The sequence below is a fragment of the Xenopus tropicalis genome, chromosome 4 (assembly GCF_000004195.4).
Source record: "Xenopus tropicalis strain Nigerian chromosome 4, UCB_Xtro_10.0, whole genome shotgun sequence".
Taxonomy (NCBI): domain Eukaryota; kingdom Metazoa; phylum Chordata; class Amphibia; order Anura; family Pipidae; genus Xenopus; species Xenopus tropicalis.
In genome coordinates this window covers 107710048-107735994 of record NC_030680.2, presented here as the reverse complement: position 1 = coordinate 107735994, position 25947 = coordinate 107710048, and the positions used below count along the sequence as shown (strand labels likewise).

Below are 25947 nucleotides of genomic sequence, written 5' to 3'. Positions count from 1 at the left end.
GAAAACCTGTGGCTGAAACATTCTGAGCACCGAGAGCGACACATCTAATTGCTGATTCCAGAGGAGTAAGTATTTTTTGTGTTTTCAAGAGATTATGTCTGTTTTGGCAAATTCATTTTCTACATCAATTAATACATGGAATATATTGAACTTAAAAGTTTTTTTTTTATCTTTTGTTTAAACAAAGTAAAGGGATGTATGTTTACACTTTACATACAATGTGTTCATTAGCTGCTCTGTTCAAATTCTACCTGATTTAATGACAAGCAATAATCAACATTTACAGCTGGAAAATAAAACATTAGCTGCAGTAGATGTGAAGACCAATTCTGCATGTAGTTGTACTGGGACAGTATAGCCCCTTTTCAAGGGAAATAGGGCTTGTGCACTATCATAAAAAAATATATAATTGTTGTTATTTCTTGAGCTAAATAGGGCAAACAGGAGAGTGAAGCTCTGTTCTGATTCTCGCAAGGTGGATCATTATATTTCTAGTACTCAGATACCCCCTGCACAATGGACTGCTAACAAAACAAGAGCTGAACACTGTATACTAATAATCTAATTATCTGCCTTGCAATGGCAAAACATGGAATAGCATTAATTTTGTGCCATGTTTAGCTCAAGAAATTTCAAAAAATATAGACTTTCTGTAATAAAAACAATAGGCAAAAAGTATGTTCATCCCAAACTCTGTTCATTGAACTTAAGTTAAAGAAGAACTAAAGCTTAATTAAAGATGTTCTGAGGTCTGTACCAGCCCAAGGCAACCCCAGCCTCTGTGCCTCTGGAGATGCCCCAGTAGCTCCCCATCTTCTTTTCCAATTCACTGCACATGCTCTGTGCTGCTGTCACTTACTGAGTTTAGGGACCAACTCACAATATTCTCTATATACAGAATATAAAGCTCACAATACAAGGTTGATTAGTAATTAATACAGATAATTCCTTCACGGCAGCTCTGAAACCAGTGCAATTAGCACCAGAATTTAGTAATCAGTCCAGTAGCTTCAGCTTATATGCCAAATTAACAAGCCAAATTTATTTTCAGCTTCACGATTATCAGTGACCCCTAAGCTTAGCTTCCCAACAGCTACTCAGAGCACACTGAGCATGTGAGTGTCACTGACACTTCTAACAGAATCCAAGAGGATTCTTGGAAGATCCAAGGGGAGCTCCTATAACAACTTTAAAGGTCTATATCATTGCTGCTATAAAGATGCTGAACCTTTAGGCTTGTGCAGTAAGTTCAGCATATAAAATATAGCATTCTTCTTTATAAAGGTGCCTCTTTAAATGAAAACCTATGGGCTTATTTATCAATTTTTGAGTTTGTAAATTCAAGAGTGTTTTTCTAATTCGAATGAACTTGCATTTCGAATGCTTGCTTCTTTATTAATATGGAAAACTTGTTCAAAAACTTGAATAACTCAAATTGCGAGTTTACAAAACTCGAAAAACTTATTTAAAATATGGCTTGACTTTACTTTTACTTTTGGCTTTTAGATGTTGAAGTTTTATATTCAGGTTTTCGGGTTTTTTTGCACTTGTTTGCATTTCTCAATGTCATCATCTCTCTCCATGAACTTTTTTCCCTTATTTATAAGATATTGTTTTCTTAAGAGGGACCTGTCACCCAAAGCATTAATTCTAAATCCTATTTTATCATTTTGTTAGGTGGCAAGCAAAATAAATTTATTTGCAATGAATGATTTAAATCTTGTCTGTTTCTTTATTTTTTTTGAATTTACAATCAGAGTATACCGTTGCAAGCAGGAGCCTAGTCTATTTTTGGAATTTAAAAAAAAGTCAGTTCAGGGATAAAGTTGGCAAAGGATAATAAGAGTGTTTGCTCTCTGTACAGATTTATTTCAAATACTAATTTTGCAACTAAATCATATTAAAAAAAAAGGCAATCTTAGGTGTATTAATACTTCCACTAGGGTGCACTTCACAGACCATAATTAATTTTATTTAAGAAAAATATTATGTTAGAAAGTTGTAAATAAAATGGCCATGACTGCCACTCTAAAAAAATGTTAGAAATTGAGGGACAGGTGTTGCAATATTTGTACCAACTACTGAATACCGCCAGTCAGTATATATATTTTCATTAGGGTGGCACTGACCTTTAGAAATCTCAAATACAAGAAAATACTTTAGCCACACAGTGAGGTGCACTTTGCAATGCTTATACCAGTTCTGCAGTTACAACATTAGACCTTCCAAAGGGAGGATACTACAAATTGCACATAGTTGCTATATTTTATGTTTGCAGCTTTGTTCCCCTCCCCCCAAGAATTACCCTAAAAATTGTACAGTTACCTAATGTAATTTTGTGTCTTTTTGTTGGCCTGTCCAATATCATACGTTCAGATAGTACACACAGTGTACACATTGTTCTTTTGCAATGTTTAAACATTTGGAACTGTACCATAACAAACATGGATTTGGAAACCAGCCACAGTACATGAGCTCAGCTATAATCATATAATAATGACAAATGAGAGCACCGTATTAATAATCAGATTTATTCTTCTATTGCTTTTTCTTACAATCTTTTAATCCCCTTTGTCGTCTCATATGTTAGTCTACTACTTAGCTAATGATTCTATGTAGCGTACAACATGAACCTGAGGATCTCAGGACATGGAGAGTTCATATAAGGAAAGGAATCAAAGTTTGTTTGTAGAAATTTCACAATCCAGTATGAAAAACAAACTGTTTTCTCTGTCAAACTCCTGTTATTCTATGGTGCCTAGCACTCAAAAACTCCCCATTTATAATTATTAGTATACAATAAAATTGACACCCTGGATCAACTTATAACTGATAATACAATGCAGATATAATAGGATTCCGTAGAGTTTACATTTTTGTCAATTCCCTATCTATCTTATTCACACCACAAATCCATTTTGTACATAGTACATAATTTTCCCTTCTAAAGAGCCTGTTTTTGTTATTTCAGGTTTGATCCCCTATTCTGTATTGTGGAGGCATCCTTCCTTACATTATAATTCACTGAATCTTCTTTTTCAAATTCATTAGATAAGGTTTTTCCCCATTCACATCTGACACAAAATAGTATTAATGTGCCCCAGCAGCAAACTTATCTAATGCAGCATAAGTTAGGCTCAAGTTACCAGTTAAAGCATGAAAGTTAAGAAATATTTAGCTATAAATCATACTTCCTTTGATAAATTACAGCTTCAGAATGAAGATTGCCATTATTGGAGCAGGAAGTAGTGGCCTGACTTCTATCAAATGCTGTCTTGATGAAGGTTTGGAACCCACCTGTTTTGAAAGGAGTAATGATATTGGTGGGGTCTGGAGATTTACAGTAAGTACTTACAGGACAAAAACCATAGTAAAGAAGACCATTATATAGTAATAGTAAATACAGCAATAATAAATATTTAAATGTCTAAGAAGCGTGCTGTTCTTTTACCCACGTGACTGCCTTAGTCCAAAGACAGGCAAAGAGTCTTCTGTTTGCAAAACTTTTAGGTGTATTGGTCATACTTTTTACTTGAGCTTGAAAGTTCTAAAAATAGGTAGGTACCAAATAAATGCATTAATACGTTCACTAGCTAAACCTCACTACAAGTATAGGATGTGTTATCCAGAATACTCAGGACCTGGGCTTTTCCGAGTATGGGGCCTTTCTGTTATTTGAATCACCATACTTGGTCTACTAAAATATGCTGCAAACATTAAATACACCCAATAGGATTGCTTTGCCTCCAATAAGGATTCATTATATCTTAGTTGGGATCAAATAAAAGGTACTGTTTTATTATTGCAGAGGAAAACGAAAATGTAAAAAAATGTGAATTATTTGATTAAATTGGGGTCTATGGGAGATGGCCTTCATGTAATCTAGATAATGGGTTTCCAGATAACAGAACTCATACCTGTAAATATGGTACTTTTTTAAACCCCAGAGCCTTCCTTCCCTGAATTCCTAAATAAAATCTATGGGACCATAAACCCACCACCCATATAATAAAATATGTAAACCCTGAAGAAGTTTCCTATTCTATTCTGTTTGTTGGAGGGAATTATCTGTTTTTTTTAATCTTTCAGTATATTAATCAACCTCTATTGAATCAGGGCTGGAAACCACATCCAAAAAAGAAAATAAATAGATTTTTGGGGTAATTAAAATATTTCCCAATGATAGAACAGTGTTAAAGAATTAAGAATGTGTTACAATAACAAAAAAACATGTTAGTTCATAGAACACTAGTTTCACTCGGTATATTTAAACCTTTTGGTTTGTTCTATTAGGTGTTAATGGAACCAAGAAATAAAAAATGGTATTTTACTGTGATTTAATTCAAAACTATTTATTAACCATTCATACATTGAGCATAAACTCGAAAAACATGTAATTGCCTATTAATGGGGTTTTAAAGATAAATATACATATTTTGTCTTTTAATATTGAGTAATGTTTGAGGGCATAGCTTACTGTGGGCTGTCTTGCTTGGTTCACGGTTTGAGACTTCAATGAGTTTTAGAGGACGGGGCATAGGTAAAAAAATAGAGTCATATCTAGAATATATAAGGTGAATCTGTTATATGAGCCCCCTTCCCTTGTTTAGTCACTCATGCTTATGTTTTTAAAGGCTGCCCTCACAATAATTTTTTTATTCCCTGCCATACTCTGGTATGAGGGTAGGGTCATTTGAATGATCTCCTACCATAGCACAGGGTGGGTTTATATGTCTTACAGAGCCCTATCATTCCCTTTAAGGTGAACCATCATGAAAAATATACCTTCAAATAAACATCCCATAGAAATAAGAAACTTTATAATACACAGTTTGGTTATTTCCCTATGGGACCAAACCATAAATGATATCCTTATAAATGTTTCTTGTTGATGTCATCAGTTATAATCAGAGCTTAGTGATGTAATTTCTGTCACATGACTCACTAAAACTTGTTTATTATAATTAATAAAGTATCCCCTGTTGTATATTATGAGGATATTAGAAGTCACCTTGGAGTTCCATGACCTGTATAATATATAATACATGGTCATGGAACCCCTCAGCGACATATAATATCCCTATTTTTTACAATAGGGGGTACTTTATTCACTATATAAATATAACCAATGAAAAATTATGTACATTTTTAAAAACAAAACTTAGTTCTTCTTTAGCATCTCTTGGCAATCTCTCTCTCTCTCTCTACATGGAGTTTTAGGTCAGAATCTGTTTTATAAAGACTTTTATTACATAATTCAGGCAAAGGGATCACAGACCAGAGTTAACTGTTTTTCCAAAAAATGACTCTGACATAAAGATTGTATAAAGAGAGACAGATTTCTGATTGAAATTAGCAAAGAGCAACTTGATTATTTTGGAAATGCTATAATAATAAAATGTATATATATATATAATAATATAAAACAATTCTTACTTACACAAGCATATATTATGTTTGCTTTCATAACAGTTCCACTTTAAATTACACCCTACATATTTACTTAAGTCTTAAGTGCCATTGTAACAATATGAGATTGAGTCTTCCAACCATTTTTTTTTATCACGACCATTTATCACGACCATCTTTATTTATTGCTATACTATTCCAGTAGCCACACTTTTCCTTAATACATATACAAAATTTTTTTTTAGCATGAGGTGGAAGATGGTAGAGCCAGTATCTATGAATCTGTGGTCAGCAACACCAGTAAAGAATTGATGTGCTACAGTGACTTCCCCTATCCAGAGAACTTTCCTAACTACCTTCACAACTCTAAGATGCTGGAGTATTACAGGATGTATGTGGATCATTTTGGTCTTCTAAAATATATCCAATTCAAGGTAACTGTGATATCCAGTCCAAATATTGCATATGGCAAACCCGTCTGCACACCTAACCGTTTAATGTCTTATTGTACATTGTACAGCTAGCTTCTGGGGAGGCTTTAAGGTTGCAACATGTTGGTGGGATTTGCTTCCATTCATCCACAAGAGCATTATTGAATTTGGGCACTGATGTTGACCAGGCTCACATTCAGTTTTCTAATTCATCCTAGTGTTTAAATGGATTTAATTCATCCTAGTATTCGGTTGGGTTTAGTTCAGGAGGCTGCACAGGCCGTCCAGTTATTTTTACCTTTCCAACACTCTAGACCAGGGCTGTCCAACTGGCGGCCTGCGACCCCCCTCTGTGTGGCCCCCCACCTGTCTGGCTGCTTTGATGGCTTACCTTTGTGTATTACCTTTAAATGGTATCAGTACTGAGATTAACTGCCCCCCTGCATTGCTCACCTCAGATTCAGGCTGTAATCCCCCTGTATTGTTTAATCATGTAATCCCCTGTACTGTTCACACCTTTTAATGCCTTCATTGTTTTCCCCCTGCAGTGTTCACACCTCAGACATTCCCTCTGACACATCCAGCATTGTGTCACTGTATGCTGCCTGTGTGTGCAATAGGGCAGGCATAGTATGGCACACATAGGGGCTGATTTACTTACCCACGAACGGGTCGAATGGAGTCCGATTGCGTTTTTTTCGTAATGATCGGTACTTTGCGATTTTTTCGTATGTTTTGCGATTTTTTCGGATTCTTTACGAATTTTTCGGATCCAATACGATTTTTGCGTAAAAACGCGAGTTTTCCTATCCATTACGAAAGTTGCGTAAAAAGTTGCGCATTTTGCGTAGCGTTAAAACTTACGCGAAAAATGCGCAACTTTTCGCGTAAGTTTTAACGCTACGAAAAATTCGCAACTTTTTACGCAACTTTCGTAATGGATACGAAAAACTCGCGTTTTTACGCAAAAATCGTATTGGTAACGAAAAATTCGTACAGAATCCGAAAAAATCGCAAAACATACGAAAAAGTCGCAAAATGTTCGTTTTCAAGTCGGAACTTTTCCAATTCGGGTCGGATTCGTGGGTTAGTAAATCAGCCCCATAGGCAGGGGTGGGCAGGAATAGTATGGCACACATAGGCAGGGGTGGGCAGGAATAGTATGGCACACATAGGCAGGGGGGCAGGCATAGTATGGCACATATAGGCAGGGGAGGGCAAGCATAGTATGGCACACATAGGCAGGGGAGGGCAAGCATAGTATGGCACACATAGGCAGGGGAGGGCAAGCATAGTATGGCACACATAGGAAGGGGAGGGCAAGCATAGTATGGCACACATAGGCAGGGGAGGGCAGGCAGAGTATGGCACACACAGGAGGGGTAGGGCAAGCAGTACTCTGCCTGCTCTATGCCTCCCCTATGCTGCCTGTGTGTGCCATACTCTGCCTTCCCTATGCTGCCTGTGTGTGCCATACTCTGCCTTTCCTATGCTGCCTGTGTGTGCCATACTCTCCCTGCCCTATGCTGCCTGTGGAAGGTGAACCTGGCAGGGGTTTGTTCCTGAGTTTGGCATTTGGAAATAGTCATTATATGGTCCCCAAGGGGTATAATTATATGCTGGGGGCTTGCTGTGCTATCCACAGAAGAGGAGGGGGCATATCGATTTAAGTGTATGACATAATATAATTCTTTCATATATAAATGAAGGGTGATATCCCTTCAGTGAGCACCAACCATTGGGTTTTTGCTGTGTTGCCACCATTAATGTGGGGATGGTCTTAAAAGCTCTTGTGATAGCATGGATGTAGTTTGAAGTGGGTGTGGTTTAAAAAAGGGGAGTGGTCAAAACTGGCTTCCATTATCGGCCCTCCACCATGTAGGCAAGAAAAATTCCGGCCCTCGGTACCACAGAAGTTGGACAGCACTACTCTAGACAATGCTTGTCATTATGCATGGTGATCAATGTTGCTTAGCTAATAAATTGTTTTGATGCTGCTTTCAGAGACAGCCTGGAACATGTCCATATGTGTTTCAATTGAAGACAAACTTCAGTACTTTTTGGCTCCTCTGTGAGTTTGTGTGAGCTAAGACATTAAAAATGCTGTTGTTGCTCCCTGAAAGTAACATTCTATGATGGTGCCACATTAAAAGTCACTGAGCTTTGTATAACACCATAATATATGTTGCTGTAGAACCTTTATCAGCAAAGGTTGTATTTTCTTTTTATGTACACATGTTCTTCTGTGTCAGACCCAACTGTGCTATGTAATCTCAGCTACCAGCAGTCAGAGCTGAAGCACGGAAGCTAGTAAAACCAAGATAAATGGCAGCTCCTACCTTAAACAAAGAGAGAGCATCTTGGGCTGTTTATTCAGGTATACTAAGGTGTTCTATCTTGCACTATTGTGACTGATCTAATTAAATAACAAAATGCATTTTCTTCTCCTTTAAAAGCTTTATCAGAAAGGTCTATCTAAATACAGCCATAAGCACTCACAGAAAAGCTGCACTGGCTTCTCTGAAAAAAGATTTCTTGTGTCTGTAATTCCTGTGCCACAGACACACAGTTCTCTGCTCTCTCCTGTTCCCCCCTCCCTCAAGAATGCTAAGAACTCAACCCCCCCCCTTAGGAATGTGGATCTGAGCCAATCAGCAGGAAGCTGACTCTTAGGGGGAGATTTACTAATCCATGAACGGTCCGAAGGCATTTTTTTAGTAATGATCGGTATTTTTGTGACTTTTTCATCACCGTCGCGACTTTTTCGTATGTCCCACGATTTTTTCATCGCCGTCGCAACTTTTTTGGATATTTTCCGCTGCTTTTTCGTTGCCGCCACGAAAAAATCGGATTGGTTTTTCCGCCGTTTACTATCGCTCAATACGAAAAAATTGTGACTGCGACGAAAAAGTCGCGCAAAGTACGATAAAGTCGCAACGGCAACGAAAAAGTCGCGACAAATACGAAAAATCGCTACGGCAACGAAAAAGTCACAAAATTTTTGTTTACAATACGATTTTTTCCCTTTCGGGATTCGGATTCGTGGATAAGTAAATCTGCCCCGTAGTCTAACTAACTGAGCATGTTCACTTGGTCTGGGTGTCTGTGCAGGAGTGAGGCATTATGGGAACTTTCTTTACACAGCTCAGTGTTTTTTCTTCCTGTTTGGCTTCTTTTGTACGAAAACAGATCATTCAGCTATTTAGTTCTGCTCTAGGGGACAGCACCAAGTGACATTGGAACTTAATGATTTGCATTCAGGAGCTGGATGATCATTTGCAGAGGCAAACCCATATTAATAAAGAAGATTGAAAAAAAAAAAACAACAAACAGCACCAATTGCTCAAGCACTTAGGAAATCAGCATAATAAGAACAATTAGGATTTTAGTCTGATTGAAAAAATTATGGGCAGTGCTTTGCTAAAGATCTTCTGCCAAATGAAGACCTACTGGCAGATGCACCCCTTCTCTACTGGAAAGATACAATGTTTTTAAAGTGGGGTAATCCAAGCAATTTCGCAGGTTGATGGACAATTAGAAACACAGCCTGCTTGCAATAAATGAATGCATTATAGATAGTTCAGCAATAAATAAAGATTTCAATTACTGCTGTTAAATTGTTTTCCTTTAGGGTGTTGCCATCAAGTTACTAATTGCATCTTCAATATACTCTTATACTATTATTCTTTTCAGCTTGCTTCACAGGAACAAGATCAGATGACTAAGGACTGAACAGCCCACTAGCCCTAACTTGAAACCTCTGTTTCAGTTCCAGACAGTCAGATATATGTTTTTGTTTCTTCATGGCATTCTGAATCCTACGGTACATTGGTTTAGGTCATATAAGTACTAAGATTTGGAGTGACATCAAATATACATAATAACTGCTGAAAATATTATTATGTATAACACAACTGTATAGTCTAAGTCTCTAAAAATCAATGTTTTCAGTGCAACTAAGTGTTGGAGATAATGGGAAAGTATTTTGTCTTAGACAGTGGTGCTCAGTGTTCAGAAATGCTCTGATTTTGCAAGTACTGGGCGTTGGAGTGTCACAACAGAGAAAGAAGGCACGCAGGAAAATGTCATCTTTGATGCTGTTATGGTTTGCTCTGGGCATCATTCTGAGCCACATTTTCCACTGGATAGTTATCCAGGTATGTTGCAAGTAAAATGTCACTTTTAGGTCATTATAATTGTAACACTATTTTGACTTAAATAAGGCAAATCCAGGCTAGTAGCGTAGTGTAGAGCATGTGTTACATGCGACCCTTAATACTTAGGCATGGGCCTCCGCTAAGTGGGAGATTTACTATGGAGCGAGGGTGTAGTTGAACTACAACTATAAATGGACGCCAGAGGATTCTTATGGCAAACTATAATACAGATTTATTGTCCAAGACACAGATGTTATGCAGGGTTGTCATATACTCACAAGCAGTAGATATGGAATGTCACAGTGATAAACAGCAGTTGTGACCTTAAGGAACAGTTTAGCCCAGCATGGAGATGTGCAGAGTATTAGCTGAGAGCCCAAGATGGATGCCCTTTACTGGAACGGATCCCTTCCAGCCAACGGTGGTTCAGGGGTAAGTACTGCCTGAGCCTTTGTCTTAACTGTGGTCCCTACAGCAAGGCATACAGAGCCTGGGGTAGGCTAAACCCTTAGAGTCTCCTTTGGTGGGGCTAATGGCTGCCCTTTCTAGCTAGACTGACTGTGCTCACCTCTCCTAGAGAGTGCTATTAAATAGTTCTGCTGTGCTTACTAGTTCTCATTCACGGGGCCCTGTCCCCGACTTTAGTTGTTCCAGTAGTGTTACTGGGGCCTAACTGCACCCAGGCTCAGATGGAGCTCTGCCTAGGACACAGCATGCAGCCAAAAGAGGAAGACACTCCTCTTTGCAAGACACTAAATCAGTCTGTAGGGGGAGTGGTCAACCTGTACTAACCTATAAGGGGTACAGTTACAGAACTGAACCTGAGTATAAGGACTCTGCCCAATAACAGTAAAGCTTGTGAAGAAGTAGGGGTAAAGCCATAGGGAGCTTAACCCTATGGGTCCCTACATAATCTAATTTAATTCTATTTTCAAATCTAAAATAGACATGAGAGCCTTTAGGGACAAGTCACTGACAGAAAACTGTTTTAGAATCTTTCCCTGACACAACTTTTCTTAAGGTGGCCATACACATTGCAATTTTCGATCCTTTGTGCGACTAATTGGAACCATGAATGATGGTTCCTACCCTCTACTGATATCCAGGGCTGAATGGTCAGATATGGAGGTAGAAACAATAGAAATACCTCCTTCTGCCGATTCAGCCCTAAATGTATATTTTGCTCGGGCGCCTGATCAAAATCTTTTAACCTGGCCAATCGACGAGTCGACTGATATCCACAGCTTTTTGCGATATCGGCTGCCTCGTCGAGCCGCCATACACACACCGAATGGCCAGCTTTAGACCCTTTCCCTGAACATGTGTCTGTGATACCACCTTGACAATAGAGCACTATACTCATACGCAGCTATTGTCAGCTGGCACAGTTCTTTGTGTCCCTTTAGTATGTTTATTATGAGAAATGGATACTTCTATCCTGTTTTAAGGAAATAACATTTTAGAAGCAATTTGCTTAGCTTTCCTTTAAAAGCAAGTCAATGATCAAGGCAACACAGATGGCAGCTCACCAGCCTTTTCCAATCTAATATAGCAAGAAGAAACTAGTATAAGCAGGAAACTGTGAGTAGATATAATGCTGAGGATATAATAATTTATACATTAAAGGTTGGGATACACAGAGTGAAATAACTGTATGGGAACTGCAAAAATAAACAAAAAACAATAATGGTCCTGTCCCAAATTACTTAAAACAAACCCCAGGGGAGTAATAGAATTTTACTGTAGGCATGCTCTTCTGTCTTCTGGCTCTGAGCTTGGCCCTCAGCTATTTAGGTGCCACAGAAAAAAGAGTGTCCCACTTGGGCAAGCGAGGAATCCAAAGGTATAACTCAGGGAAGGAGTTGGTATGGCTAGAGCTAGGCATATACAGACAGACTGGGACAGACCACTTAACCAACCAAACAACTGTGAGACAAACTTGTAACAAGTAATAAGTCAGGTGAAAACCAGAAAATCAGTGCGATAAATAGGACCAGGGCATAGCAGGAAATAGGAACCAGCAGCAGGATCACCCAGGAACATGCTTACTTACCTACAATAGGCAGTAAGAGAGGTCTAAGATAGGGATTTTACAGGTGTAGGAGGGTAAAAGTTTTCCAAACCTTTAGGAGCCGATTCACTAAAGGTCGATAAAACGAGCGTTATAGCATGTTAAAAATGTTAAATATTTCATTAAGTCAAATATTATATATAGAGGTATTACAGATGCAAAGTAAGATGCAGGTCCCTGGTTTAAATGCAGACAGGATATTATGCAATCTAAAGCAAACTGATTATATAATAAAAAAAAACCTTAAATCTTAAACCTTCCTGTATTTCTAGGTATAAAACAGTTTAAAGGCCAATATTTCCACAGTCAAGAATATAAGAACCCTACGGAATACAAAGGAAAACGAGTTGTAATAATAGGAATGGGAAATTCAGCATCTGATATTGCTGTGGAGCTCAGCCGGACTGCAGCACAGGTAATTATGCAGGCCTTATGATAACTGATACTTCTTATTGATTTGATTATTACTGGTTACTATTATAATTATTTATATAGCGCCATCAGTTTACGCAGTTTATACACTTTAGAATTTCTGTAGCACAGAAATGGGTGATGCACAAAGACACTATTATACTTCTATTTTTGTCTCACCAACTAAGGTTCACTAGTACCCGGCAAGCTGGAAAAAAGACAGCTCCTTGGGGTCATGTGTGAATGAAAAGCTATGCCCTTGATTCCTGCATGGAACCTCTGTGCATTCTGTATTGCTTTCAATTTGCTATTATTTAAGGTCTTTAGCTTTTTTGTTCTCTCTTGTTTGGAATGTCACTGCCTTGGTCAGCAACCCCTATTTGAAAGCTGGAAAAAGGGAAAAGAAGAAGGAAGATAATTCAAAAACTATAATATATAAAAATGAATGAAAAATTAATGAAAAAATGAAAACATTGCTTTTGAAATTGATCAATCTATAACTTACTAAAACTTATCTTAAAGGTACACTAACCCTTTAAGTCATGTAGTTATACTGTTCTGAATCCATACAGAGTAACACCTTTATTTATAAAATACCAAACATATACAGTTCAGTTTAGTTTAGGTAATTCTCCTCATGCATTTTATCAGTAATCAGCGCATAGCCTGTCCAGACTCGGGGCATCAACCCATGTGAAATGGATCACAGGGGTTGAAATGTGGAATCAGAGGAAAAGCTAAATGATTCTATAAATCAATGTTCTGTATACTGCGCTTGTTACACAACAACAATTTGCTTTCCACACTGTTACTCTGCAGGTGTTTCTCAGCACAAAAAGAGGAGCATGGGTAATAAGGCGCGTGTCTGATAATGGTTACCCTTCGGATATCCTACATAATAGGCGCTTTTATATCTGGATGAGGAACACTCTGCCATCAGATCTGGTCATGTGGATTACAGAGAAAAAATTTAATCAGTGGTTTGACCATGCTAACTATGGCCTGCAGCCAACTGACAGGTAAACTGTGGTATTTGTTAAATAAGAAAATGTAGTGTTAAAGACTAGCTGAACGCTTGGAAAATAAAGAAACTGGAGAACAATTAATAGGCCTAATTTTGTTGGCTAAATCCTACAGAATGCTGAAAAACAGTTATTTTATTAGCCTGCTTCCAGTTATTTCTTTACTCTTTTCTGAATCGGCTCCATTGTGTTAACATGCTGTTAGGGGTGTCAATTTCAGATCAGTATAAACAAATATGGTAGTTAGGTAAAGGTTGTACTGTCCATCTGTGTGCAGCATAACCAGGCCCAGATTTGTGGCAAGGTGACAGACAAAACCCTCACTACCTTTCCTTCACACAAGTTTTCACCATTAACATAATTGTGTCCCTTTATTGACACCTTTGAGTCCTAAATCATGCATTCTTTTTAAAGAGCTTATAGGTTGTGAGGGAGTGAAATTCTGCAGATCTCTATTTACTTGTATGGGATTTTAGGAGCATATAAGTTTAAAGTTTAAACTGTCACTTTCACCCTTTGATAAATATGTCCCTAAATATCCCATATAAGTGAACAGAGAGTGGCAGACTGTGGTGAGCTCATCATAAATATGCCCGTTAGTGTGCAGGACAGTATCAAGTGGAAGCCAGATAAGCAATAGTCATTTTCATAACTCCCAGAAAAAACAAGAAGGTGCCTTCTGACTCATAGATAGACTATTATCCTTTTTAAATAGCATGGTATTCATTTATGTACTTGTATTTATATTGCATGGACACATTTCTAAAGACCTTTACAGAGATTATACATCATTAACTTCAGTCTCACCCCCTGTTGGAATCAAACAGAACCCCAGCACTGCAAGGTAGTCGTACTACCCACTGAGCAACCATATTGCCCATACATCCATGTAAAGACATTTTCTTGTCCTAAATGATTTGTGATCACCCAGAGCCACTATAAAGGCTATTCATGTCATAGTGACATATTAACAAAGCAAAAGTTATGCCCTTATTTTACCTTGGAGAGGTCATGTCAGTACAGTGGCTTGCAAAAGTATTCGGCCCCCTTGAACTTTTCCACATTTTGCCACATTACAGCCACAAACATGAATCAATTTTATTGAAATTCCACGTGAAAGACCAATACAAAGTAGTGTACACGTGAGAAGTGGAACGAAAATCATACATGATTCCAAACATTTTTTACAAATAAATAACTGCAAAGTGGGGTGTGCGTAATTATTCAGCCCCCTTTGGTCTGAGTGCAGTCAGTTGCCCATAGACATTGCCTGATGAGTGCTAATGACTAAATAGAGTGCAACTGTGTGTAATCTAATGTCAGTACAAATACAGCTGCTCTGTGACGGCCTCAGAGGTTGTCTAAGAGAATATTGGGAGCAACAACACCATGAAGTCCAAAGAACACACCAAACAGGTCAGGGATAAAGTTATTGAGAAATTTAAAGCACGCTTAGGCTACAAAAAGATTTCCAAAGCCTTGAACATCCCACGGAGCACTGTTTAAGCCATCATTCAGAAATGGAAGGAGTATGGCACAACTGTAAACCTACCAAGACAAGGCCGTCCACCTAAACTCACAGGCCGAACAAGGAGAGCGATGATCAGAAATGCAGCCAAGAGGCCCATGGTGACTCTGGACGAGCTGCAGAGATCTACAGCTCAGGTGGGGGAATCTGTCCATAGGACAACTATTTGTCGTGCACTGCACAAAGTTGGCCTTTATGGAAGAGTGACAAGAAGAAAGCCATTGTTAACAGAAAACCATAAGAAGTCCCGTTTGCAGTTTGCCACAAGCCATGTGGGGGACACAGCAAACATGTGGAAGAAGGTGCTCTGGTCAGATGAGACCAAAATGGAACTTTTTGGCCAAAATGTAAAACGCTATGTGTGGCGGAAAACTAACACTGCACATCACTCTGAACACACCATCCCCACTGTCACATATGGGGGGGCAGCATCATGCTCTGGGGGGGCTTCTCTTCAGCAGGGACAGGGAAGCTGGTCAGAGTTGATGGGAAGATGGATGGAGCCAAATACAGGGCAATCTTGGAAGAAAACCTCTTGGAGTCTGCAAAAGACTTGAGACTGGGGCGGAGGTTCACCTTCCAGCAGGACAACGACCCTAAACATAAAGCCAGGGCAACAATGGAATGGTTTAAAACAAAACATATCCATGTGTTAGAATGGCCCAGTCAAAGTCCAGATCTAAATCCAATCGAGAGTCTGTGGCAAGATCTGAAAACTGCTGTTCCCAAACGATGTCCATCTAATCTGACTGAGCTGGAGCTGTTTTGCAAAGAAGAATGGGCAAGGATTTCAGTCTCTAGATGTGCAAAGCTGGTAGAGACATACCCTAAAAGCCTGGCAGCTGTAATTGCAGCAAAAGGTGGTTCTACAAAGTATTGACTCAGGGGGCTGAATAATTATGCACACCCCACTTTGCAGTTATTTATTTGTAAAAAATGTTTGGAATCATGTATGATTTTCCTTCCACTTCTCACGTGTACACCACTTTGTATTGGTCTTTCACGTGGAATTCCAATAAAATTGATTCATGTTTGTGGCTGTAATGTGACAAAATGTGGAAAAGTTCAAGGGGGCCGAATACTTTTGCAAGCCACTGTATGTCCTATGTTGATCTGTTGAAAGAAATACTACTACTACTACTACGGATGCCTAATTACTGTATTTTGCTTAGTGTTTAGCAGCTCTTCAGTTTGGAATTTCAACAAATATCTGGTTGCTAGAGTTTGGTTTACCCTAGCAACCAGACATAGCTTGCATAAGAAAGTGGAATATGAATAAGAGAGACTGAAAAAATAAATAGATAAGTAATATAAACAATAATAAAATAAAGTTGTGCCTTTACAGAGCAATCTTTTTTAAATTGTTAAAAAAAACTAATCTATATGTCATATGATATTTTTATTATTGTGTCTTATGATTTTATGTAGAACCCAGTTCAAAGAGCCACTATTTAATGATGACTTGCCAAGCCGTATAACTTGTGGATCTGTGTTGGTGAAGACATCAGTGAGAAAAATAACTGAAACAGCAGTGCAGTTTGAGGATGGAACTGTGGAAGAAAATATCGATGTAATCATCTTTGCCACAGGATATAATTATTCCTTCCCCTTTTTGGATGCATCTGTTATAAAAATAGACAGTAGTAGAACATATTTATACAAAAATATCATCCCTCCAAACTTGGAGAAGGCCACACTTGGCATACTTGGACTTATTCAGCCTCTTGGACCTATTATGCCAACTGCAGAGCTGCAGGCTCGATGGATTACCAGAATTTTCAAAGGTAAACTCATTGAAATACACATATAGGAATGGCACGATTACTTGGCTTACTTAAACCAATTAAAGAAACACGAAATGACAATAAATAGGTCCTAAAAAAATACCAATAAATATAAAGCAAATGTAAAGGACTGGGAAAATGGTTGCCCCTTTTCCCTGGCCATCCCCTAGTAACACCTAAGGGGGGGTCCTTATTCCAGATGGTGAAGTAAGTCCCTTTTCCTGGTTTGGCCACTAGGCAGTGTGTAATAACATGGATGGAGTATGTAATAATATATAAGCAGAGTAGTAGGGTTGCCACCTATGCTGGCTTTTTTCTCTGGGCAGGGGGTGGGCAGTGATGTCACAAGGGGTGATTGGCCGATCACTGCATCAATCTCTGTGAGTCCTGCTCGGTTTTCATAATTTGGAAAACCAGGCAGGAGATTTTAACTTGGACAGGCCTTCCGAAACCAGACTGTCCAGGTCAAAACAGGTGGCAACCCTACAGAGCAGTTAAATGTTTGGGTCCATTTTGTGTAGAAGCCCACATGAGCAGGCAAGTAGGATACTGTGGAACCTAGGCAAAGGTTTAGGTCTAGAAAGATCAGGATGTACTTTGTAATAGGTCACACTAGGAGTGACCAATAGAGCTAGCTAGTTGAGCAATTCTTTTCTCCGACAAGGATTGTGGTATTAGAGATCCCAGGAATACTATTTCCAAGGAACAATTGTTCAGACTCAGGGCTAGATAGAGAACTGCCTGGGTTTCACTTGGAATGAGATTCCTGAAAACTGGGGGTAACCCATTGTTCCTTTGTTCCTAAATATTGTGCCTTCATTGACCCTGCAGGGATAAGAGTCTTATTGATCAAATATTGTGAGTATATACCTAATGTGTGCAATGACTGAATCCTGCATTGGTGTTTGTTATTACTCCTATGTTGATTGAGTTAAATTAATCACTCCATGGTTAAGCTCATGAACCACTGGCGCCCTTCTCTGTGAGAGTTATAGTTGCACTTCACCTTAGCCCCCACCATAGGCAAAGGCTGAGAGAAATAGTCACATTCCGGAAAAGGTTTTGGTGTAGGTGTAGCTTATGGTAGTGCCTTAAGTTTACGCAACCTATTAATCGGTCAAAATCGTCCCAGTGATTCTAAATGATCATAATGTATTAATTATAACTCTTTGGCCAATAAAATGTTTTTGGAGGGAAATCAAAAGTAAAAATTAAAGAAGCATCTAAAAAAAAATAATATCTTAGTACTGAAGGTAAAAACACCTTGCCTTTAACCAGATGAGTGATAGCTTTAGGAATTAGTGGCAAAACCTTGACTGTGCAAATAAAAGGTGGATTTCAGGGTATATCAGGACAAGTTGTATCATGTCTTCTAAGGTACTAAAGGGTCAAAAGTTAAAATATGGAGTATTTTTACCAGAATAAAAATTTCCAGAAGATCACCAATATACTAAAAGGCGAGCACAAAAATTTTTGGAGAATTAACTGGTGAATTAATTGGTGAAACTTCTCGTTACATTGGTGAACAATCAGAATGAACTTTCTCCGTGAATATTTGCCAATTTACCAAGAACCCAAGAATAACATTCTTTAGGTGCAGGCTGGCAAATTACCATTATAAAGACAGAGCAGCCATTTATATTATTATCTATGTCATCTCCTCCATACATTTCCCGCGGACGTCATTTTTCATAAAGAATCTACCCCAAAAGAAAATGAATCTCATTTCTAACAATTTTTAAGAAATAAATGAGTGCACTGCTGCACTTTTCCCCACAGTAAGTTGTGCATTAAACCCCATTTATTAAAGTTACTTACTTTAAAATGTGCTCTTTGCACTTCTGTATAGTTGCTCTCAGTGCCGCTCAACCCATCCTGCCGTCTGTTCTGAATCTAGCGTTGCTGTGCTTGTTGACACAGTCGGAACCAGTAGATACCATCACCTCACAACCAGGGTTCCCTTAGGGGCCCATTTACTTACTCACGAACCGGCCGAATGCGTCCGATTGCGTTTTTTTCGTAATGATCGGTATTTGGCGATTTTTTCGGAAAATTATCGCGACTTTTTCATTGCCATCCGAATGTTGCGTAAAATCTGGCAATTTTTTCGTAGCGTTAAAACTTGCGCGAAAAGTCGCGCCTTTTTCGTAGCCATTCCGAAAGTTGCGCAAAATGTTGCGATTTTTTTGTAGCGTTCGGATTCATTCAAGCTTCAGTATGGTGACTTTTCTTGGGCCAGGTTGGAGCTGCAGGGTGCCATTGAGTCCTATGGGAGGCTTTCAAAATCATGCTAAGTCTGAAAGTTTCGGCCGCCGCTTACGAGCGCTCAATACGAAAAAGTCGCGACAAGATACGAGCGAATCGTAATGGCTACGAAAAACTCGCGTTTTTTCGCGAAAATCGTATTGGTAACGAAAAAGTCGCAACAATTTCCGAAAAGTCGTAAAGGCGCTGAAAAATCGCAAAAAATACGAAAAAGACGCAAAATGTTCGTTTTCCAATCGGAATTTTTCCAATTCAGATTCGAATTCGTGTCTTAGTAAATCAGCCCCTTAGGGGCTGATTTACTAACCCACGAATCCGACCCGAATTGGAAAAGTTCCGACTTGAAAACGAATATTTTGCGACTTTTTCGTATGTTTTGCGATTTTTTCGGATTCTGTACGAATTTTTCGGATCCAATACGATTTTTGCGTAAAAACGCGAGTTTTTCGTATCCATTACGAAAGTTGCGTAAAAAGTTGCGCATTTTGCGTAGCGTTAAAACTTACGCGGAAAAATGCGCAACTTTTCGCGTAAGTTTTAACGCTACGCAAAATGCGCAACTTTTTACGCAACTTTCGTAATGGATAGGAAAACTCGCGTTTTTACGCAAAAATCGTATTGGATCCGAAAAATTCGTACAGAATCCGAAAAAATCGCAAAACATACGAAAAATTCGCAAAGTACCGATCATTACGAAAAAAACGCAATCGGACTCCATTCGACCCGTTCGTGGGTAAGTAAATCAGCCCCTTAGTGTCCGGCATTAATAGGTGCAGCACGCTTGTGTCTAAAGAATCAGGCACCAATGTCATTTAATTGCCAATCACCAGAAATGACACCAGGTGGACTTCCTAGTAATTTTGTCTGGGTTTAATAAAAACATTAAAAAAAAGTCAACATTTTTCAAATATCTTGCAATGTATATTTTCATTAAAACAGCTGTATCAAGTGCTACCATATTTTGTAATGTGATGGATAAATTCTATCGTTGTAGGGCTTTGCAGGTTTCCTCCGAAAAATGAGGTGATGGATGATATTGAAAAGGACAGAAAAATCTTTATCAAAAGGTATATACAGTATGCACTATCCAAAGGTTTGTTGGAGGAAGGCTAAAATCTGAACCCGTATGGTCAGCTTTTGGCTTTGAGTTGAAAAAAAACAGCTCTTTGCACTGAGGGCTGATCTGTGGACTGGTCAATTGTTTCAGTAGCGCTACAAAACAAACAGTAAATCAGCACAACCAGGAAGTAAGAGAAAGTGCTTTACAGGAATTACTTATGGTTCTGAAAATTGAAGCATATTCAGTAGACAAAACCTTACCTTTGTGGTACATAGTTATCATCCAGTGATTTAATGTAGAACTTTAGGACAAATGTACAGAATGATTGCAACTATTGATGAGCGAATCTGTCCAATTTCGGTGGAAATTTTTGACATGACCGTGACTTTTTATGATTTTTGGTGATGCATTCACATTTTTTGGACCTGCCTGCGTCTTTTTCCTCATTCTCCGAATTTGTGCAGATTTTGCGATAAAGTCTGCCATTGCTAAGTGCCAAATTTGACCTCAAATCCATTCCTGGCGAAAAATTTCGCTCATCTTTAATTGCAACATATAAAATTCATCATAGATTTCTACCCAAAGGAATGGCTTATTAAAAAACACCTGGCAAAATATTTGTTTCTTACCATATAAGAAACATGTCAACTGACTCTTCCCTTGTTACCAACAGATATGGCACCACAAGAGAGAATCGGTTACAAGTGGAGTTCATTGAATACCTGGACAGCTTGGCCTCTGATATTGGTGTAAAGCCCAATATCTGGTATTTGTTTCTAACTGATCCATTGCTAGCTATGGCTCTCTGCTTTGGACCATGCACACCAGCTCAGTTTCGCCTGACAGGCCCAGGAAAATGGCCACAGGCCAGAAAGCAAGTCATGACCACGTGGGATCGTATTATAAAGTCAACAAAGACACGAACTGTGAAAAGCAAAGGGCCTAGATTTGTGACTGCCACTCGATTGCTGGCTGCTCTTTGCCTTGTAGTTCTGCTGTTGTCTATTTTCGTTTACCAATCTAAATAAGGTATACAGTGTTTATTAATATATATATATTTAAGACCATAAAACTGTTTTTAATTACAGACATTACATTTTATTAACTACTAAAATTCATGAGCTATTACAGGGGACTACTAATGCATGAAATACGCAAGTACAAAAATCTTTGATTTAGATGCAAAAAATATGCTTTTGCTCTCAGTGGGGTTGTGTTTATCCACAAATAGTAAGAAACAAGCAAAATAAAATGGAACAAAGCTCCATTAGAAAGCCGCTTCTCAAATGATAGTAATAACTACAAAGGAATCAATTTCTTTCAATTAAGTTGTCAATGCACAAATACATAATCTTTCTACACTAATCGATTCTTGCCAGCCGTTTCTATTTTATAAAAGAAATCAATAGGTGTCCATATTTTTACCTCTGGGAAAAACAAGTTCTTCATTTAAAAATGGGTTAGTTCTTTATCACCTCCATTCTTACCCCAGTGGAACTTCCAATTTTAGCTCTTTATCATAATCACTCAACATACTGTACATGCACTTTGGTTATTTACACCAGGAGTCAACTAACCTGCTCTACAATAATGTGCATGGACCACAAAATGCAAGTGATGGTTTGATGATTCATTAAAGAGACACCCACACACAAAAACCTGTATAATAAAAGTCCTTTGCAAAATAAACAAGAACCACAAATTCTTTTTTTTTTTTTTTTTTTTGCTTCTTACATATTGTATTCATTTAAATTATACAATGTTTAAATTGTTAGGTTAAACCATGAGGGGAAGGGAAGGGGAGGCGGATGTGGGAAGGGAAACCATGAGGGGAAGGGGGAGGGGAGTGTCCCTCTAGCGGGCTAACTTATGGATTGTTTGTAGAAGTCCGATTCTTTAAAGGATAGCCAGTGGAGCCATGTTGTGCTGTAAGCATTGTAGTGTTCTGGAGATGAAAGACACATTTCTTCAAATTTGTGTATTTCTTCAACTTTCTTGTACCAGTCTTGTAATGTTGGGGTAGTAGTTTGCTTCCATCTTTGTGGTATCAGTATTTTGGCTGTGTTTAGTAGATGCGGTTCAAGTGAGTTTTTAAAGGTAGACAATGGTTTTTCCATGTGAAATAGTAGGACATATTCAGGAACATTAGGTACGTCAATATTTATATTATGGTATATTGCTTTTATGATGTTTTGTAGGGTTGGATAAGTGGACACGTCCAGAATATGTGTAGCAATGAGCCTTTTTCTTTATTGCATCTCCAACAGAGATCGCTAGTATGTTTGTAAATTATTTTCAGTTTGGATGGAGTATAGTACCATCTTGTGGCAATTTTGTAATTTGTTTCTTGAATTCTGCTACATCTGGAACTTTTGAGTAGTTCATTAAGTTGCTAAAATGTTCTTCCTGAAACTGTATGCCTGTATCTTTGGACCAAGATTCAAGAAACGCAGGTTTTATGAATGTATGAGATTGTCTAAGGTTTTTGTACAACTGGGAGATGGTGTGTGTGGGTGGTAATGACATAGCAGTTAATGTTTCAAAGGTGGATAGAGATCTACCCAATGTAGATGTGCCTCCCAGGCTTTGATAATAGTGTTTTATCTGTGCATATTCAGGTGGTCTATGCTTGAAAATGGTTTGATTGCTTGGAGTTTCTGTTTGTCTGTAAATTCTCCCTTATCAATACACAAATTATTTTTATATTAAACCATTCAATGTAAACTCATTATAAACAAATTTAATAATCTGAGCTGTGACTCATATATTGCCTGGCCCATCTCTGTGCCTAAGGCACAGCAATCACTTCCCATTCTGCACTTCCTACAGTACATGTCACTGCGCTCCTCACAATCCCCCACTCTCCTTACAGTCTATAATTGTGTAGCCTGGGCATGCGACAAAACTGCAACAATTCAAAAAAAAAATATCTAAAACTTGTTGAGATCATGTAGAAGTCAATGGCAGATGTCCCTTCCCTTTCTTTGCTTCAAATCTTTAGAGGTTTTTGGCGCTGTTTTTTGGTGAGACAATATGAAAAAGTTGTGGTTATTGTGCGACAATTCAAAAAAGTCACAGCTCTCGCACAACTTTTTGCCACACATGCTTTTTTACTTCAGATTTTTTAGTACATTTTTTTGGAAAAAAAGTCATAAAAATGTAAATGTAAGTAAATCTGCCTGTGTTTACAAGTGGATTTTTGGACTCATTTCCCTTATATGAGCGTAATTCACAATGTCAAGCATAATATTTTTAGCTTGCTTTATATTGTCTCTATTATAATTTTTCTGCCACCCATTACAGTCAGTGTTTTCATGAGAAAAAATAATCCAAGTTCTTTGCCAGAGGGAACATTTGACATTTGTTAAATTCACCTTTACCTGGGGTAATTCACCTTTATGTTAATAATAAAAAATAAAGACCAATTGCAAATAGTCACAGAATATCACTCTCTACATCATATTTAAAGTTACTTTTAAGTTGAACAACTCTTGAGAACTGAGAACCTTTACTGGTGAATCTGGGTGTGGGGGCAAAGTAAGTCTTTTCTCTTAAAAGACTGTGTTGTTCCCCTAAATATCAGGAAAAGAACATAATGAATAACATATACTTAATGAATAGTATATAGAATAGTATATAGAATATTGCAGAAACGAATACAACATTCTCCTCTATAGTCACTAAATTCTTCACCCTGCGCAGTTTATCAAAACCCTCTACTCACATGGAAAGGTAGATGAGCTATTAACTTTCTTAAGTGTTTTCTTAATCTTGCTTGTGAAAGGTTCCATCATAGGAGATTTTCAATCCCTGGATATTGGGGGTTATTTATTACTCAATGGGGTACAAGTGCTGCAGCGCTAAGGGATACAAGAGCATGCTCATTAGTGCTCACCTACCTTGCACACGCACTCCGGCAATAATGCTCTATGTAAATTTGGTGCTCAGTGCAGAACAGTGTCAGAATGGTGCCCATTAGATGGGTATATAAAAAGTGTGTTCAATGATGCAGCAGATGATGAAATGGGTGTATATATTAGGCTCCTATGTGGTGCTTCCAATAGTTGTAAGAAATTGTAAAAGAAAGCAGAGCAGACTTTGTTCCGTGCCCCACCATTACTTAAAGGGGAACTAATTTTATCACCAATTGAAAATGTAATATAACATTCATTATACTAAAATAAGAAACTTTCTAAACATAAACAATTAAAAATTCTGTACCATATCTGAAATAATCAGGTTACTCTTCATTGTCAGTTAGATCTAATATGTGTTTTAGGGGGGCTCTCTTTCCTATCAGATTCTCTTAAATAACTGATTTCAACACAAGCAAAACAAAATAACTGACTTTGGCACATATCCCACATGTGGAGAGACAGGATTTCTGGTGATTTTGAAAGAGTGATCCCTAATACATCTTCTAGCCAAAAGGGCACCCCCCAAATGCTGCATTAGACCTAACTGTCATTCAAAGAGAGTCTGATTCAAAATCAGACTGCCAGCTCCTGCATAAAGAAAGAGTGACAGGTGCTGAGAAGGAGACATTGAAGATACACTTTTTTTTATTTTGAAAATGTATTAGATTGTTTAACTGATTATATTTAGAACATACAAATACTACATTCTTATTTTTGCCAATTTCATTTCATTGAGGCAATGTTTACAAAATGCTGAGAACTATTTTTTTTATGGTTACGCAGCACAAATTATAAGTGACAAGCAATTAAAATGTATAGAATATATAAACAAAATAGATCAGTTTAGCATCTGTAATGAATATTTAAAAGACATTATACTACAACCCTAAAGGTGGCCATACACGCACCGATATTATCGTACGAAACCTCGTTTCGTACGATATTCGGTGCGTGTATGGCATGTCGGCGAGTCGACCGATATCGCAGGAAGCTGCTGATATCGGACGACTCGCCGATCGGACCAGTTTGAAAATTTTGATCGGGCGCCATAGAAGGCGCCTGACCAAAATTCTCCCTTCAGAGCTGAATCGGCAGAAGGGGGTAGAAATCCTATTGTTTCTACCTCCTTACCTGCCGATTCAGCCCTGAATGGTGTATGGCGGATCTTACGATGTTTCGTGTGACCGATGGTCGTACGAAACATCGTCAGATCGCCACGTGTATGGCCACCTTTAGTCTGGTTCATAAGGACACCATCATTGTTTATTACTAGTTTATTACTAGTCAGATGACTATCTCTTAGTCATTCCACCTTTCCTTGTGACATTCGCTTGACGAACAATCATACTAGGGTTGCCACCTCCCCGGATATGACCTATATTGAACTAACAACACAGTAAAACTCTGTAAAACCAAATGAAAATAAATAACTAAACTTTACACCTGCATTCATCAGAAGAATCTGTTAATTAACAATGATTGTGTGCCATGACCCAAACAGTGGATAAAGGGGAATATGATCAATAAGACCTAAGTCTAAGTGCTTATCTACCAAAACCACTATAGAATCACCTATAGTAGCATTTAGGTTCTTTAGCAATTGTAGTATCTAATATTCCAGTTTGTTATTAGGATATATAAACTTGAGGACAAGAAATGAGTGAAACAAACATGTTTTGTGCATTTCATGCTCAAAATTAGCAGTTTACAGAGAAGCTCTTGTATACTGATCTGCTCCTTGGTAAAGGCTGGAGCTGGGTAAAGGGAGGGTGTTGTTTGTACAAAAACATACACATTTGTATTAAAACAATAGGCAATAAGTATGTTCTGTAAAAGCCCTACTTGCTTTTTTTTAATTCATGTTGAAAAAAACAATGTGCTGCCCCTTTAAA

General features: G+C 38.1%; 1 protein-coding gene across 1 annotated transcript; it reads left to right on the top strand.

Moving 5' to 3' along the window:
* On the top strand, positions 1-21827 carry MGC89174 (protein). The gene is given in 9 exon segments (NM_001005050.1): positions 1-65; positions 3211-3343; positions 5655-5843; positions 9835-9997; positions 12341-12483; positions 13299-13498; positions 16458-16813; positions 20073-20145; positions 20812-21827. Coding segments are annotated over 8 exon segments (1605 nt in total). The 5' UTR covers positions 1-65; positions 3211-3217; the 3' UTR covers positions 21167-21827.
* The last annotated feature ends 4120 nt before the right edge of the window (positions 21828-25947 follow it).